The 18,472-nt window shown below is 18.4% G+C and overlaps 3 protein-coding genes across 3 annotated transcripts; 1 reads left to right on the top strand and 2 right to left on the bottom strand.

Annotated features, from left to right (window-relative positions):
- Positions 1-1,594: 1,594 nt before the first annotated feature.
- Positions 1,595-3,623, bottom strand: PADL01_1451300 (conserved Plasmodium protein, unknown function; the record flags this gene model as incomplete). Its single annotated transcript, XM_028684802.1, has 11 exons — positions 1,595-1,623; positions 1,722-1,786; positions 1,911-1,974; positions 2,064-2,098; positions 2,185-2,247; positions 2,405-2,526; positions 2,641-2,681; positions 2,803-2,868; positions 3,079-3,214; positions 3,400-3,435; positions 3,591-3,623. 11 exons carry the CDS (start codon positions 3,621-3,623, stop codon positions 1,595-1,597), a joined length of 690 nt encoding a protein of 229 aa, XP_028540844.1.
- Positions 3,624-8,735: 5,112 nt separating this feature from the next.
- PADL01_1451200 (conserved Plasmodium protein, unknown function) lies at positions 8,736-14,137 on the top strand (the record flags this gene model as incomplete). Its single annotated transcript, XM_028684801.1, has 2 exons — positions 8,736-8,862; positions 9,708-14,137. 2 exons carry the CDS (start codon positions 8,736-8,738, stop codon positions 14,135-14,137), a joined length of 4,557 nt encoding a protein of 1,518 aa, XP_028540843.1.
- Positions 14,138-15,065: 928 nt separating this feature from the next.
- On the bottom strand, positions 15,066-17,564 carry PADL01_1451100 (elongation factor 2; the record flags this gene model as incomplete). Its single annotated transcript, XM_028684800.1, has 1 exon — positions 15,066-17,564. The coding sequence occupies one exon, from the start codon at positions 17,562-17,564 to the stop codon at positions 15,066-15,068; it is 2,499 nt and encodes an 832-aa protein (XP_028540842.1).
- Between the last annotated feature and the right edge of the window lie 908 nt (positions 17,565-18,472).

Below are 18,472 nucleotides of genomic sequence, written 5' to 3'. Positions count from 1 at the left end.
ATATAAAACATATTATATATGCGAATTGTTACATATATATATTTTACAATTTTATAATATTTTTGATATATTTCATTATTAATTTGAAATATATTTTATATTGTGTAATGACAATTTTTATCTATCCCATTTAAAATAAACAAACAAAAAAAAATAAATAAATATCTATTATATAATATATAAAACAATTGTGTTATATATACATATTATACCATTTAAGAGGTATACACATTTTATTATTTTTATTTTCTAATTTGTAGAAATTTTATTAATTTTTTAGTATATATAATCTATCAATATAAGTAATAACAATATCTTCTTTATTTCATTAGAATAGTCATTATTCTTAATTTTTATGACTATATATTTTTTATATACCAAAAATTTATATTCTTCAAACTATATTTGATTAACTCCATTCAATAAAAAAGTTATACTTTTACAATATTTCTTTTATTTTATGAAAAGAGTATATAAATATGTGTTTGTTAAACGGATCAATGCTTAAATAAAAAATTTATTGTTATTTTATCAGATATTTATTTTATAAGTTACTAAACAAAATATTATATATACATTATATATATATGTAATATATTTATCGGATAATTATCATAATTAATTAATAAATCATATGTAATTGTAAAGATGTTATGTATACATATATTTAATAGCAAATTTATATATTCCTTACGTAAAAAATAACTTTTCCTTAAGAAGTAATATAGCTATTATATATTCAAAGGAAAAAAAAAAAAAAAAAAAAAAAAAACAAGGTATGTTTTTTGTTTTATTATAACAAAAAAATATTTATTAAAATAGTTATAAAGTTTATGACATACATTATTCTTATATAAGAAAAAAAATATATTTTTATATTACAAAATGTATTATATATATCTTAATATTTAACAGAATAAGAAATATATATATATATATATATATATATATATAATATATGAACATAAACAAAATATTATACATTTTTTTATAGAACAATTAAAAGAAATTGTAGGTTACAAAATATTATTCATGAGGATCTTGTATAACATATATAATATAATATAAATATATATTTTGAAACAAAACTTTTTTTTTTCCTTTTTTACACTTAAAAGAAAAATAAAAAATAAATATAAATATATATGTTATTTAATCAAAATTATATTTAAATAAGGATTTAGTTATCTATAAATTATAAAAATTAAAAAAAAAAAAAAATATATTTGGAATGGTTGAAATATTTAGGATAACACTTTAAAATTTAATAATTATATTATTACATATATAATATTGTAATCATATACTTATGAATTTATATTCATTGAAAAAATATTTGTCATACAATATAGAAACCAAAAAAAAAAAAAACAAAAAATAAAAAATGAAATGATATACAAATACAGAAAAATGAAAGAAAAAAAAAAAAAGCATTAATAATAACAAAGAAAATGATATAGTATAATATATATTTTAGCAATAAAACATTGACTGAGATAATAATATAAATATTTTGTTAATATTTATAATAAAGAATATTTTGATATATATACTTCAAAAAAAAAATAGACCATTAAATATTATTAATATTTTATTATTCAGCAAAATCTAAAATTTCCTTTTCTAAAAATAAAAAAAAAAAAAGTAAAATAAACATTGTTCATATGTTCGAATGTAATATATATATATATATTTATTTATTATGTGTTTTCTTTTTTAACCTTCATTGCGTATATTATTAAAATATTCCAAGGCATCTGTGATATGGTCCCTAAACTTTTTGTACCTAATTATAATGTGCAAATATTAAAAAAATTATATATGATACATTAAGATAATAAAGGTGCATATATATATATATATATATATATACTATATGAAATTTAACACAAGTTGTAAATATTGTTAACCTTGAATGATGAAGAAATTCATAATCAGGATGAAGGGAACTTTTGTAGACCTTTTTTTTACAAGCTACAAGGAATAAATAAAATATATAATGTATTTATATTAGATATTTTTTATAGGATTGCAATAAAAAGTAATATAAAAAATAATATTACCTGCTATGGGGCATTCTATTGTATCCTTATTATGCCTGATTAGTTAAATATATATATAAAAAAATAATTATATATATATATATATATATTGATTTATTTGTTTATTTTTCCAAAACCTTACATTAATCGAAGTATAAATGCCTTTTCAAAAGTGTGTACGCAAGCTTTTCTATTTTTGCTAAATCTGTATGATGTATTAATAAATAAATATAAATTTTATTATATAATTTGTAATTTTTATTTTATTTATCATATGTATAAAAATAAGATCCAATATTATAATATATAATATATATATATATATATATATATATATGTATGTATGTATATACTCCTTGTACCTTTGTGTAACGGGATTTTCAAAAGGCATTTGTGATATTGGACATTTTGTTGGGAAAACACCAATTTCTTCATCAAGTAATAATTCATCTTCATCATTTTCTTTTTCATTTTTTAAATAGAACTATATAATAAGAAAAAAATATATATAATATTAAAAGTATTAATATATATATATATATATATATATATATATATATATATCAAAAAACATTTCATGTGTATATATTATTTATACTCTTGCTAATCTTGATATGTCTTTTTCGTCGCTCTGGTTTCCTAAAATGGAAAATAATATATATTCATTTATAATTTATAAAGTTGTGATTATTTATATAATTTTTTGTTCATCTTCAAAATATAATTATATGCATCATAGGATGTTATTCATTATTTGTACCTTGTAATTTCAATTTGACAAATTTGTTTACTACTTTTAAATATTGGGAATCAATATTTATTTCATCTAGAAAAATATTTAAAATATAAAAAATGTACAATATAAAAAAAAAAAAAAAAAAAAAAAAATTAGTATGTCTTTTTCTTCGATTATGTGTTTACCTGATCCTAAATAAAATAAACATATATATATTGAAATGGATAAAAAAATTTTTTTTTTTTTTTTTTGTTTTTTTTTTATATATGCCATATCAAATACTTATTATTTTGTGCTTACTAAAATATTTTATAGAGAACAAAATATTATACAAACTTTTTTGCAAGTTACAATGATATTTCTGAAGTTCATTTGACGGAAGGTATTCTTCTTCATATTGATCAATTTTATTCCATATTTCTTTAAAATAAGGTATCTATATATAAGGAGAAAATATATTGAGAAAATAACTATAAATATACACAAGGGTATATATACATATATTTATTAATCTGTTCATAGTTGTATATTATGATGTACACATATTATTATGTATATAAAATTATGTGTAACTTATTATATATATATTTATATTTTTCTTTTCATTTTAATATTTTTAACCTCATTTACTGTTTCATCCTCAGCATGTTTTTGTGTCTAAAAGGAAGAAATTAATTTTAATAAAGAATGAAGAAGGAAAAAGAATATAAATTATTTTATTCAATTAATGGGATATTGCTTATATATAATATATTTTATTAATTTATATATTTATATATATATATATATATATATATATATTTGGAACATACTTCGTCAGATATATCCTTTTTTCTTCTGCTCATTATAAAATATAATTATTTAAATAGTATTTGTTTTTTTGTTCTTATTACATTTAATATATATTTATGAGATGAAACAGAAAGAATATAATATTTTAAAATTATTTATTTTTCATATGTGTTGTAAAATTTAACATTTATTTTAATGATTATTATTAATTTGTCGAAGAAGGATGTTTCTTTTAATTTTATTATTATGAATATTTATATTATTATATGCTTTTTCTTTTTATGATTTAATTATCATAACAAAAAAAAAAAAAAAAAAAAAAATACTTTATAATATTTGGAAAAAAATTATTTTCTTGAATCTTTTAAAGAAGTACATTTTATTTTTTTTTTTTAAATAATTATATAATATACATCAATATATACTTTCAAAATTTTTGCTTATTTCATTTTTTTTTTTTCTTCTTTTTTTTCAGTTGAATTATACAATTAATAATAAGTATAATATATTTTCATAATACGTGTAAAATAAATTTAAAAATTAAGTAGAATAAAAAAAAAAAAAAAAAAAAGAAAACATATATGATTTTCCTAATATTAAAAAATATATAATAAATTAATATATATTTTGGAAAATATGTGCTTATGTATACACATATATTTTTGACATATGAAAAATATAATTATATACAACTATAAATTTCAACTTCGAGTTGAAATATAATAACCTCAAGAAGAGTTGTAAAATAAACGTTTTAATATATTATAAAAGGACATCATATTATAACGTTTCAGAATTTAATTAAATTTTTGAAATTAAAAATTATATATTACAATAATAACATAAGAATAAAACTTGATAAATAAAAATACGACTTAATAATTCGATATATTATTATTTAAAAAAAGAAAAGAAAAGAATATTGGTGTGTAAATAAATAATATTTTAATTTAACATATAGTTTCTAGCAATATGCTAATGGTATTATTAGGAATACATATATAAATATATTTATTATTCTAATGAGGAATAAAAATACATATAAATAATTATATATATATAAATATATATACTTTTAATGTTCTTCAATTCAATTTATACAATTATAAAAAAAGGTAGAAAAGGATAAAAAAAATAAAAAAATAATAACTTAATTCATTTTTTTTTTTTTTTTGAGATTTTTAGAAATCAATTTTTATTTCATTTTATTATTCCTTAATACATTCAAAATTTCAAAATAATTTAGGCATATTTTATCATACACTTAAATATATATAATACACATGTATCTAAGAATGTAATATATAAAAAGATGTACCTTTGAAATTTACTTTTTTTTTTTTTTTTTTTCTGAATATTTTAATAAAATATCTTTCCATAAGTCATAATATACGAAATAGGAATAATGGGAAGTACAAAAAAAATGTTATAAATTCTTTTAAATGACAATAACACATATTAAATAAATAAATAAATATATATATATATATATATATATATATATATATGTATATAATCTTTATTTTTAATTTCAATGGTGCAGTAATAAAATAATAGTTTTTTACATAATAATATATATTTTATACATATAACATAGATTTTAAGAAACAAAAAAAAAAAAAAATTATGTATACATATAATATATATATATGATACATTTTTTCTTATTGTCTTTTAATAGTGTACTTATTTTAAATATTGTGTACGAAAAATGAATATAATTTAAATTTGTATGTTATTGTTTTTTAAACATATGAAAATAATTAAATAATAAATTTTTTTTTTTTTTTTTTCCATTTATCATATATAATTATTTTACATACTCTTTTAAATTGTTCTTGTGAAATATAAAGTATTATTATTATTATTATTTATTTTTTTTTTTTATAAAAAAATTATATAACAATTAATATTTGTATAAAGAAATTTAAGGGACTTTTTATATAATATATATTATAATATTCGCAAAAATTTTAAAAATATGTTTATATCAAAATATATTTTATTATATTATATTATATTTTATTTATTAATAGAAAAAAATATTATATTTAAATTAATAACAATAAGAAATAAAAATTACTTATATTTTATATATATATTTTTTATATGTTAAAGAACAAGCATTATTCGGAAAAAAATATATTAAAAACATATTTAAATTGTTATATATATATTTTATTTGGAACGTACATTTAGCTTATATAAATTTGAAAAATTTTCCTTTATATATATTATCAATATATATAGATATAGATATATATATAATACTTTTATATGTGTACTATTTAATATGATTGAATTTTATAAAAATAAATAAACATATATAAAATTTAAGTACTTTTTAATTTTTACATATATATAAAAATATAATATATGTATAAATTAATATATATAATATAAATTATATAAGGACATGCATGCTATTATTACATATATATATACAAGAATATTATTATACTTATACAAGAAAATATATTAATTCATAAAGTAATATTGTGAAAAAAAGGGAATTAACACCCTTAGTTATATATATATTATATATATATAATATAATTTTTTTTTTTTTTTTTTTTTTTTTTTTTTATAAATAAAATATATAATTATATAATATATAAATTATATATATATATCGAGAAGTATTTTTTTTTATTATTATTATATTTTTTTTTCACCTTTAACATGTTCGATAATTCGAATTATCGATTTATATGTATTTTTTTTTTTTTAAATAAATTTTACTATTTCTTATATTTAATATATATAATTTCTTTAAAAAAGAATTATGTATATATATTACATTTTTATTATATATATATATATATATAAATATATTCTGATTTATTTTTCATTATATATATTATTTTAAGATATTCATATATTTATGTTAAATTATTTTATTATTATTTTTTTTATCTTTAAAATATACCTAATTTTTCAGAAAATTTTACATTATTTTTTAACGTTTAAAAAAAAAAAAAAAAAATTCCTACTTGAAGTTTTTATTTTATGAAATTCATTGTGTTGTGAATTTTTTCACGTGATTAAATGACATATTGAAAAACAAAAAAAATAAAATAAATATCACGATTTTTCATTTAAAAATTATATATTTATAAGATCTTACATATGTGTATAAATATATATATGTCATGTTTGAAGTTCATCACAATCACAGGTTGTGAATAATTATGAGATATATTGTTCATCTGATGTGATAATATATATATGTATATAATTTTTTTTTTTTTTTTTTTTCGAATTATTTATGTCTGTTTATATTTTACGTATATATACTTTAATATTATAAATACAATACATGAAATAAATACATATATATAATAAACATTAATATATTAAATATATATATCCTAAAATTTCGTTGTTCATTTTAATAACCATTATACCGTAATATATTTTTATATATATGTACATAATATATTTTAACATATATATAACAGAAAAATGAACAAATATAATATATATATATATTTATAAACATATAGATATCTTGTATACAAAATAAAAATACATATTATTTTTTTAATATCTTTTCTTTTTTTTTTTTTTTTTTATGGTTAAATATTAATATTTTTTAGGATTTAATATATTTAATATTGTATAATTTTTCATTTTTTTATGTTATAAATTTTTTGGAATTACAAAAATATTATATTTCATTTAATGAAAATTAAAATTTTTGTTCATTTATAAATATTTGTTTATTATTTCCTTATTTCTTATTTGTATATATTATACTTTATAAGTATATATATAAATATATATATATATATATATTTTTTTTTTTTTTTTTCATATATATAGATATATATCCATGAATAAGTTATATATAACATCTATTTAAATATAAATATATATATATATATATTTATGGATATTAAAATAATTTGTAATATTAATTAGACCATAATATACATACACAAGAATATCAATAAAAAATTTTTGTTATATGTATATAATGTGTCTTTATTAATATGTTGTAAAAAAAAAATAATAAATAAATAATACATATATATATATATATAATATTTATGCATTGAATATATATTATTTATATGTACACATATATTTATCAAATAGTGTAAGTATATATATATATATATATATATATATATATATATATATTTTTCATATAAAATAACAATAAGAAAATAAATAATATAACATACATAATATTTTATATAAATTGTGGACTAATTTTTTTTTTTTTTTCCTTTTTAATAATTACATACAATTTTCTGTATATCTTATAGTATATAATTTTAATATTTTTTTTGTTGTATTATTTAATTTTTTGTATAAAAATAAATAAATATATATATATTTTTTATAACAAAATATTACAGTATTTAAAAAAAAAAAAAAAGAAAGAACACATATTAATAATATACAGTTGTAGTAATCAATATATATGTTTATATATATATATATATATATATATATATATATGTAATTTTTTTTTTGGACGGTTTATTTATGATATATATGTTTATATTTTATTAAAAGAGCAAATTCTTTGTTCTTTTTTTATTTTAATAATATATATAATATATAAATCAATACGTCTTTAAAATAATATATATACTATCACCATATATTATATTTATTCTATTTATATGTAAATAATTAAAAAAAAAAAAAAAAAAAAAAAATAACCATAAGTATACTTATGTGTTTCATTTTTTTTTTTTTTTTTTTATTGTTAAAAAATATATAATTTAAGTATAATATATAATAAATAAATAATATATTACTTTTTTTTTTTTTTTTTTTTTTTTCTGACAATATTTTGTTATTTTCTTTTTATTTTAATATTATACATAAAAAGAAAATACATATGTTATTTATATATTAACATATATAAATATACATAATATAATAAAAATAATCATATATTAATATTGCCTAAATTATACTTAAAAAAATATATTTATATTTTTTTTTTTGTATATTTCTTATATTTACATATATATATATATAATATATATATTATATAATATTTTATATAAAAAAGGAAGTATACAAAAGAATATTATATAATATTTAATTTGAACGTATTTATTATTTATTTAATATAGATATATAAATATATTTATTTATAATATATAAAAACAAAGTATAATTTATATATAATTAATAAAAATATGAAGTCAAAAAAAAGGTCGCAAATTAGAAAAGGAAAAAATTCAACATGCAAATATAATGATCAAGAAAAGAACAAAAAGCATATTACAGAGAGAACAGATGATTTGCATTTAGGTCTTACAGAAGGTAATATAATAAAAAAAAATAATATATATATATATAAATAGAATATATAATATATACATAATATATAATATATATATATATAATTATATTGAATTTTTTGTATGTATGATAAATATATATTATTAATTTATATATATAATAAATTTATATATTTTAATATATTTGACATATAATTTGAAGAAGTATAATATTATATATATATATATATATATATATATATAGAATATTTAATGAATTTTTTTTTATTAAATTTATTTTAATTTATATATATATTCTATTTATATTTATCTATTATATAGTATTCTTAATTTATTTTTTATTTCTTTTTTTTTAATAAAATTATTTTTTTTTAATATATTATAAGTATATATTTTTTTGTAGTCTTTTTATTAATAATTTTATAAATATATAATTTTATTTTTTTTATATCTTATATAATATGTTATAATAATAACATTAAAATTGTAAATGCAACCAATATATATATATATTAAATAATATTTTAATATATTATTTGATTTTATATAATACATCTGGTTATATATATATATATATATATATATATATATACAATTTATTTATCTGTTATTTTATTTTTTTTTTTTTTTTTGTTTTTTGTTGGTTGTAAAGGGTTATTTATTTTAATTCATGTAAAATATAATATATATATAAATATATTTATATATAATATAATGTGAATAAATACATATTATAATTTATATAATGCCATTATCAAAATGAAGATTATTCATTTATTTATGTTTCCTTAATTTTAATGTCTTTATAAAAATATAAATATATTTTTTTCTTTTTTTTTTTTTTTTATTTATATTTATAAATTTTAGTAGAACATAATATAAGTAATGTAAAAGAAGAAGAAAATGTATTAGTTGATAAAAGTAACGAATTGAATACTATTGCATGCAATGAGAAAAATATTGGATTAGAAGATAAAGAAAATTTTCTAGTTAATATAAATAAGAATTATGTATCTGAAACTACTGATAATTTATTATCAGAGTGTAAAGAGACAGAAAAAATTGAAAAAGATATAAATTCTGATAAATTAGATGAAGAAAATAATAATACCAAAGATAATATTATTGTTAATAATATGAAAAATGCGTCTGATAAAAAAGGTGGTATTTTCACCACGGTTTTCGGTTTATTAAATGATAAGCATATAAAAGATATTGATGAAAAAAAGATCATTCAAGAAAATGATGATGAAAAAAAAGAATTAAATGAATTAAATGATAATAGTAATAATACTTTAAAAAATAATAATAACATAGAAATAACTTATAATATTGATAATAAAGAAAGCGAAACATTAAACAGTGAAAATAATTTTGTTGAAGAAAATTCATTACCTAGTCCTATTACAAATGAAAATAATCAAAATGGTCAAGATGTAAATATTACTGTGAACAAAAGAAGAAGTAAAAAGTTAATTGAAAAGAATCCTGATGAAAAAACGAACACAAGGAAATTAAGAAAAAAATCTGTGAGAAAAAGTAAAAATGATATATTATATCCTTTGAATGCCGAACTTGTAGAACAAGTTGATTGTGTTAAAAAGGAAATTACAGATGAAAATATTGAGGTAAAAAAAGAATTATCTATTGAAAATAATGAAATGAATTTAAGTTCTATACAAGATGAAAATATAAAAAATATCAATTCTGTAAAGAATGAATATAATAACGAAACAAAAGATATCATTGAATCAATTAACGAGTTAGAGAATAAAAAAATATTGCACAATGAAACGAATGATTTAAAAAAGGACCCTTTGATTTTGATGTCAGAAAAATCTTTAAATAATTATATAAATAATGATTTAGAAAAATCTACCGGTAGTCCTTTGAATAGTTTATCACAAAGTAATATAAATACTGAGAATACTTTAATGAGTAATAATGATATTATTAATAAAGTCAACCCCCAAGGGGACGTTATTATGGGTGATCAAGAATCATCACAATTAAATTGTGCAAATGTTATGGATGTAACATCAAAGGTGATAAGAAGAAGAAGGACTAAAAGTAAGAAAAAATCAATAGAAAAAGACATAAAAGGTAGTAATGAAATTCTCTTATTACAAGATATAGAAAATAATAATAGTATCAGTATTAATGGTAATGATAGAAGAAGTACCAATTTATATATCCAAGGTGCTGAAACTACTAATATTACTACAAGCCAATTAATACCAGAAAATGCTTTAGCTGTTACGTTTACAAGTGAACGTAAAAGAAGGGGAAGGAAAAAAAAAGACCCAAACAATTTCGATTTTCTAATTGAACCCCTTTCAAAAGAAAAAAGAAATAGTGTTGTAGTCGAAAAGAGAATTATACCTAGAGATAATGAACCTAGAAGAATTCGAAAAAGTGAAACAAGAGGAAGAGAATTATTTGATAATATGGATGAACATGATCTAAATCTTGTACATAAATTAAGTGAAAGAAAAAATAGAAGAAGTAATATTGTTAATCATTTATTGCCATTTAGAAGATCAAGAAATTTTTATGATACTGAATCATCTGATAATGATGAGGAAGAATATAGAAGATATAAGAGAAGACATATAAACCCATTTGAACGATCTAATAGAATTAGAAATAATTTTAGACGTAGACAACTAGGAAAAGAAGGATTTTTAGAAAACGTAGATAGGAGACTTTTTCCAAATGAAAATTTTATGGTTAAAGAAGAATTTATGGATAATGTTAATAGCATAAATACTGTATTTAATTTTAATCATGAATTTTTAAAATTTTTACGTAAAGTAAGTAGATTTGAAGATATTAATTATGATGCCATGTTGAAATTTTTAGGAGATATACAAATAAAATTATCTCGTAGTATTCGAGACGAATTTCCTCCTGAATTTTTTGAAACTCACCATGCGAACGAATCTTTTTACGCTATGAGTCATATAGTTGATATTTTGAATAATAATAATGAAATTCTGACCAAGTTGAACCAATTGGAATACAAGTTTTATTATGATTATTTAAAAAATAAATCAATTGAAAATATATATAATAATAATAATTCTAATACGAATGATAAGGTTGTTAATAATAATAAACAAGAAGGTGCAAACTGGAATATATCTGCACGTGACATAACTAATGAGACTGCATATTCAAGTGGACAATATCGCAATGGTGAAGAAGGAGGTGGAGAAATTTTTGAAATATCTAGAAATGAATGTAATATTACTTCCACTAATTCTAATAATGAATTTATACCAACAAATGATCTACATATAAATGGAAATGAAACAAAAGGTGCAGAAAAGGACAACTTATCAAATGATATGAAAGAGAAATATGATGTATATGTGAATGATGATACAATTAATAATAACAACAACAATAATATTAACAACAATAATAATAACAACAACAACAATAATAATAATAATAATTATATTGGAGATAGTGCAAGTACAACCATACGTCATAGTAATAATCATACGGAGAATATTACCGAAGCAAGTATTAATAAAAAGAAGGATCAATGCGAAGATGGAAATAATAATGATAATGAAAATGATGATATATCTAGGAGAATTATGGAATTAGAGAATGAAAAGAATAATAGCTCTATACGAGATGATGTGCAAAATGTAGACGCAACACATAAATTAAGTATGCAAAATAGAATTAATTTTGTATGTGATGAACTTAACGATTTAATTAAAAAAACGTTGAAAAGTGAAGTGGAAACAGATGGTAGCTTCAGGGGTAGACGATATGAAAATATATCAGAAAGAACATTATATAAAGATTATGTATCTACTAATTTATATAGAAGTAAAATAGTAAAGGTTGATGAATATGCAAATGAAGGAATACAAGGAAAAAAACTTGAAGAAGATAATGGAAAAAGAAGAAGAAGAAGAAGGCGACGAAGAAGAAATGAAGGAAACTATGAAGATATTGTAACGTCATCATATAATAATGATACAAAAAATATTGAAGGAATTATGATGGTCAAATATTCTGATTATTTTAGAAAGTTAAATGAGATAACTCCAAATAGAATTGAATATGAAAGGAATTACAACCACGAAGAAAGTAGTTGTTCATCATCAGATGAGTCGTCTAATTACAATTATGTATGTAAAAAAAGAAGAAATGACAATAATGATTTGAATAAAAAAGATATTACGGACAACAAAGAATATGAGAATAATAAGGATAAACTTAATTTGACTTTTGAAAATATCAATGAAGTTCATAATCAAAAGGAGGAAAAGGCTGATGAGAATGAACATAATTTAAGTACATCAAAATGTAATAATATACAAAATGACGAAGTTAATGTCTATAGGGAAGATACAAATATGCATTTAAACAATGAGTTAAAAAATGATAATATAAAAGAAAAAAATGAAAATAATAACAATGATAGGAGGAGTAAAGATAATATTTCATGTGATATGGATTGTTATAAGGTAAAGGAAGAAAAAATTGATACAAAAAATGGGAATAATACCTATATAACAAGTAATGAAACAAGCAAGGACACATTAAATATACACGAATTAAATCATAATGATAAAAATTTTGTTAATCAGCCTAATTGTACATTACAAGATATAATTTTTGATAATACTAAAAGTAATAATATAAATTATAATAGCGAAAGAAGAGATGGAGTAATAGACGATGTACATGCAGGTACAACTGATAAAGAAGAGGAAGATAATGAAAACATAACACATGGAGATAGTATTTTAAATGATAATGATATTGTTAATATTAATAATAATACTACCGAATTAGAAAGAAACAGAAGATCAACACATATTAATAATAATGATTCATTAGTAAGAATAGAATGTGCACATTCCTTAAGATATCCAACAGAACATCATGTTTTTCAAAATAACGAAGAAGATTTTTGGAAAACAAAAGAATTTAAAAAAAATTATACAGATTGTTACAATTTAAATATAGATTGTAATGCTGCTATAGAGAATATGACGAGATATGAACGTGAACAAACTATTAGCAATTTATTGAAGGATACATTTAATCTTAAGGATGAAGATTATTCTAATTTAAATATGGATAAAACACAAAAAGAAATTTTAAACTGCTTAAGAATGATATCAAGAATAAAAAAAATATTTTTTGATGAATGCTCTAAAATGATAAATAATCAAATATCTGTTTTAGAAAGAAATTATAGAATTCCTGACTGTTCATTGACTTTATTAAAAAATACATTTGGATATAATGAAAATGAAAATTGATTTGAGAAAAAAACATATATATATAAATATATATATATATATATATATATATATATATATATTTAATATTTAAATTTTTTCTTATACAGTTTTTTCAAAATATATATATATAATATTTATGTGTTATATAAAATAATATGAAGAATATATTTTTCACTTATTGTTTATGAATTTTTTTATATTTAATTTTTTTTTTTTTTTTCATATTTTTTTTTCATTCATATAATATATAAAACATAAATAAAAATTAAAACAATAGAATAATAAATAAAATAATAAGATAATTTGGTTAAAACTGGAATGAATATATTATATATATATATATATATATATATATATTGATGAATTTTATTTTTTTATGTGTATATAGGGTTGAGAATAACCTTTAGGCATAAAGGATTACTACTTTTTTATTAATTCTTAATTTTTACATAATAATAATTGTAATAATAATTATGCAAAAAAATTTATAATTTAAAAATTTCTACTATTCAGTTAAAAATATAAGTTATAAAATATATATGATTATTATTAGTTCATTAGCATATATATATATATATATATATATATATATATGTAGTGAGTGAAAAAATAAAACATTATACATTAAATGATAAAAAATTGTCAAAAATAAAATAACGATAATGAAATAAAATAAAATATTAAATATATATACATGTTTTGTATATAAAAATAATATGAATACTTTTGAAATATGCTTTATTTTATATATAATATTACCGTGTATTTGTATTTATATATATATATATATTGTTTTGTTCTTTAATATGTGCTACTTTTTTTTTATATAAAATAATATATAGATTTATCTTAATTTACATATAAGTAATTTTAAATATATATTATAAAACTCATTTACATATATTTTTTTTTTTTTTTTGTTGTGGAAAAAAAAAATGAAGGTTTTTTAAAGTTTATCTAAATATTGATCTAATTGTGGCATTTCAACTTTAATACCTTTTCTTTCTCTAATGTTCATAATAATTTTGTATGAGTTTTTGTTTGAATCAAATGGATCGTCATATAATACAGACCAGTGATCAAAGACACATTGTGGGAAAGCTTGACCAGATGTAGCAGCACGTAAAGCTGAGGTGAAACCAAATGATTCTGAGACAGGTAAGTGAGATTGAATTTTTAATAATGGAGTACCTAATTTTTGTTCTTCTGATATAACAATACCTCTTCTTTTGTTCAAAACACCATAAACACCACTAACAACATCTTGTGGGCAACTAATATCGACAAGATAGATTGGTTCAACTAATCTTGGGAAAGCTGTTAATTCACATGCATATATACATTTTTTACATGCAGGCATAATTTGTCCAGCACCTCTGTGGATAGCATCAGCGTGCATATGAACATCTAACATTCTGAATTCAATACCTCTCATATTTTCTTCACATAAAACACCTTCTTTGGATGCCCATTGGAAAGCTGCAACACAATGTACTTTAATTTCGTTCATATATTGAATACCACTTGTGTTATCTGTTAACAAGTTAGGACCAATAGTTTCTGGACCGAATGCCCATATTTTAAGAGCTAAGTTCTTATCCCATTGAAAGTTGCTATGTAAGTAGTTTGCTCTGGTTTTTGGATCATCTTTATCTGATACTTTATTTTTATCTATAGCTTCTGGTAAACCTTCAGCTAATGGATAAGCTTTCATGAATAAACGGTTGTGTTTGTTTGGAGATTTTCCTAAACAAGTTATGGTAGATTCTTCTGTTACTGTTTCTCTGTATGAGACAACTGGATCAGATACAATAAAATCGATTTGTGCATATTCGTCTTTTAAATCTTTCAAACATATTTCAATATGTAATTCACCACAACCAGATATAATGTGTTCTCCACTTTCATCGGTAGTACATAAAACTAATGGATCAGATTTTGCTAATTTCTTAAGACCATCAACCAATTTTGGTAATTGTTTACTATCTTTTGGTTTGACAGCAACACGCACGACAGGGGAGACACTGTATTTCATATCAGCAATATTGTGAGCTTCTTTAAATGTAGTAATAGTACCTGATTTTACTATATATTGATCTACACCAACTAAACAACATGTGTTACCACATGGAACATCTTGTACTTGTTCAGTATATCTACCCATCATTAAAACAGTTCTCTGAATATTCTTTTCATACAAATCTGTTTTTTCACCTGGAACATAGTGTGGTCCTTGGATTCTAACTTTTTGTCCTGTTGCAACAGTACCTGAAAAGACACGACCAAAAGCATAAAATCTACCCTTATCTGATGTAGGAACCATCTTTGATATATACATCATTAATGGACCATTAGGATCACAATTACGGATGGCATTAGCTGCTTCATCATCCATTGGACCTTCATATAAGTTTTCAACACGGTATTTTTGTGCATCAGCTGGAGAAGGTAAGTGTGTAACAATCATTTCTAATAATGTATCACCTGCTGGTAACCACAATTGCATAGCTTTTTTTAAAAGTTGTTTTCCGGTCAATAATTTGTCATCTCCTTTTAATTCAACACCAATATTTGTTAACATTTTTGAATATTTTTCTTTATCATCGTTCATGATAGATTGACACAAGTTTAAAATTGGTTCCATAATAAATTGACAGAAACCTCTTTTATATCCTTCTTGTTGATTCTTAGACCATTTTTTAGTTTTGGCATCATAAAAACTGTTACCCCATAAACGTTGCATCATTTTCTTTTTCTCGATACCAAACTTTTTGGAATAGATTCTTGAAAAGGTTTCTAAGGTAAATGCCCATCCTTGTAAACCAGAACCAAAAGATACAGTACCTTTTTCTGGATATACTTGAATATCACCCATTAATTTGTCAGTATAGGTAGAGATAATGACATTAACACTTTCAATAGTTCTAGCGAATGTTTGATAAATATCTTCAACTTCCATTTGTAATTCTAATAAAGCTCTGTCAACTTTATTAACGTGTAATACAGGCTTAATTCTTTCTCCTAAGGCTTGATATAAAACAGTTTCAGTTTGTACACATACACCTTCAATAGTATCAACAACAACTAAAGCACCATCTGTAACTCTTAATGCTGCAGTAACTTCTGATGAAAAATCGACGTGCCCTGGAGAATCAATAAGGTTAATTAAAAAGGGTTTCTTTCCTTCTCCATCTTCTAAATCATGTTCAAAATACATAGATATACCAGTCGATTTAATGGTAATACATCTTTCTTGTTCATCTTGCCTAGTATCAGTAAAACGAGCATCTCCAGCATTCTTACTAGATATAATACCAGCCTTAGAAACTAGAGAATCTGTTAATGTTGATTTCCCGTGATCGACATGTGCTATAACAGACATGTTCCTAATTTGTTTGGTTTTGTTCATGATCTCACGAACTTGATCTACTGTAAAGTTCACCATTTTGCTATCAGTTTTTTTTTTTTCTTATAAATAAATTATATATGTGTTATAAATTTTTTTCTTCGATAATATAAATATATAAATATATAAATATATATATATATATATATATTTAAATAATATTAATATAAGCAAGAAATTACTTTTTTAAAAATAAATATATATTAATATAATATATATATATATAAATATATATATATATATATGTATATATATTGTATGTATTTTATTTTTTTTAATATTAATATAAAAAGTATTTACAAATCCTTTTTTTATTATTTTCTTATTAATTTTATAAACAAGATATAATTATATAATTTCTTTATTTTTTCTATTATTCATATATAAATTTTAAAATTTGTTTTTAAAAAAAAAAAAAATAATACAGAATATTTAATTTTCACAAAATATAATTTTGCTGATGTTTAATATTTTTATTATATAACTTATTCAACAGTTTTTTTTTTCTTATAATTATCATTTTTATTATAAAAATTAGTATATATATTATTTATAAAATATATCTTCTTGTTTTTATAATATTAAATTGTATAAAAGATAAAAAAAAAAAAAAATAATTAAATAAAACATAAATAAAAATAAAAATTTACATATAAATAAAAAACATATAAATTATATAGTAAATGTATTTTTTTTTTTTTTTATACGTAAATAAAATTTATAAGAAAAATGTTATATATATGTTACAAAAAACTGTGCTTATTATTAAAAAAAAGAACATACTTATATATAATATGTACATTTACATAATATATAAAATGATATAATATATACATCATATATACATTAAATATATATTTTATTATAAACTCTTAATGATATTACAAAGTATGTAAAAAAATAATGTTAAAAATATTATATTTTTTATATATATGCATATATATATA

Source organism: Plasmodium sp. gorilla clade G2, assembly GCF_900097015.1.
Source record: "Plasmodium sp. gorilla clade G2 genome assembly, chromosome: 14".
Taxonomy (NCBI): domain Eukaryota; phylum Apicomplexa; class Aconoidasida; order Haemosporida; family Plasmodiidae; genus Plasmodium; species Plasmodium adleri (nom. inval.).
Note: the sequence above shows the minus strand (reverse complement) of the source record. Positions and strands in the feature narration are given on the sequence as shown.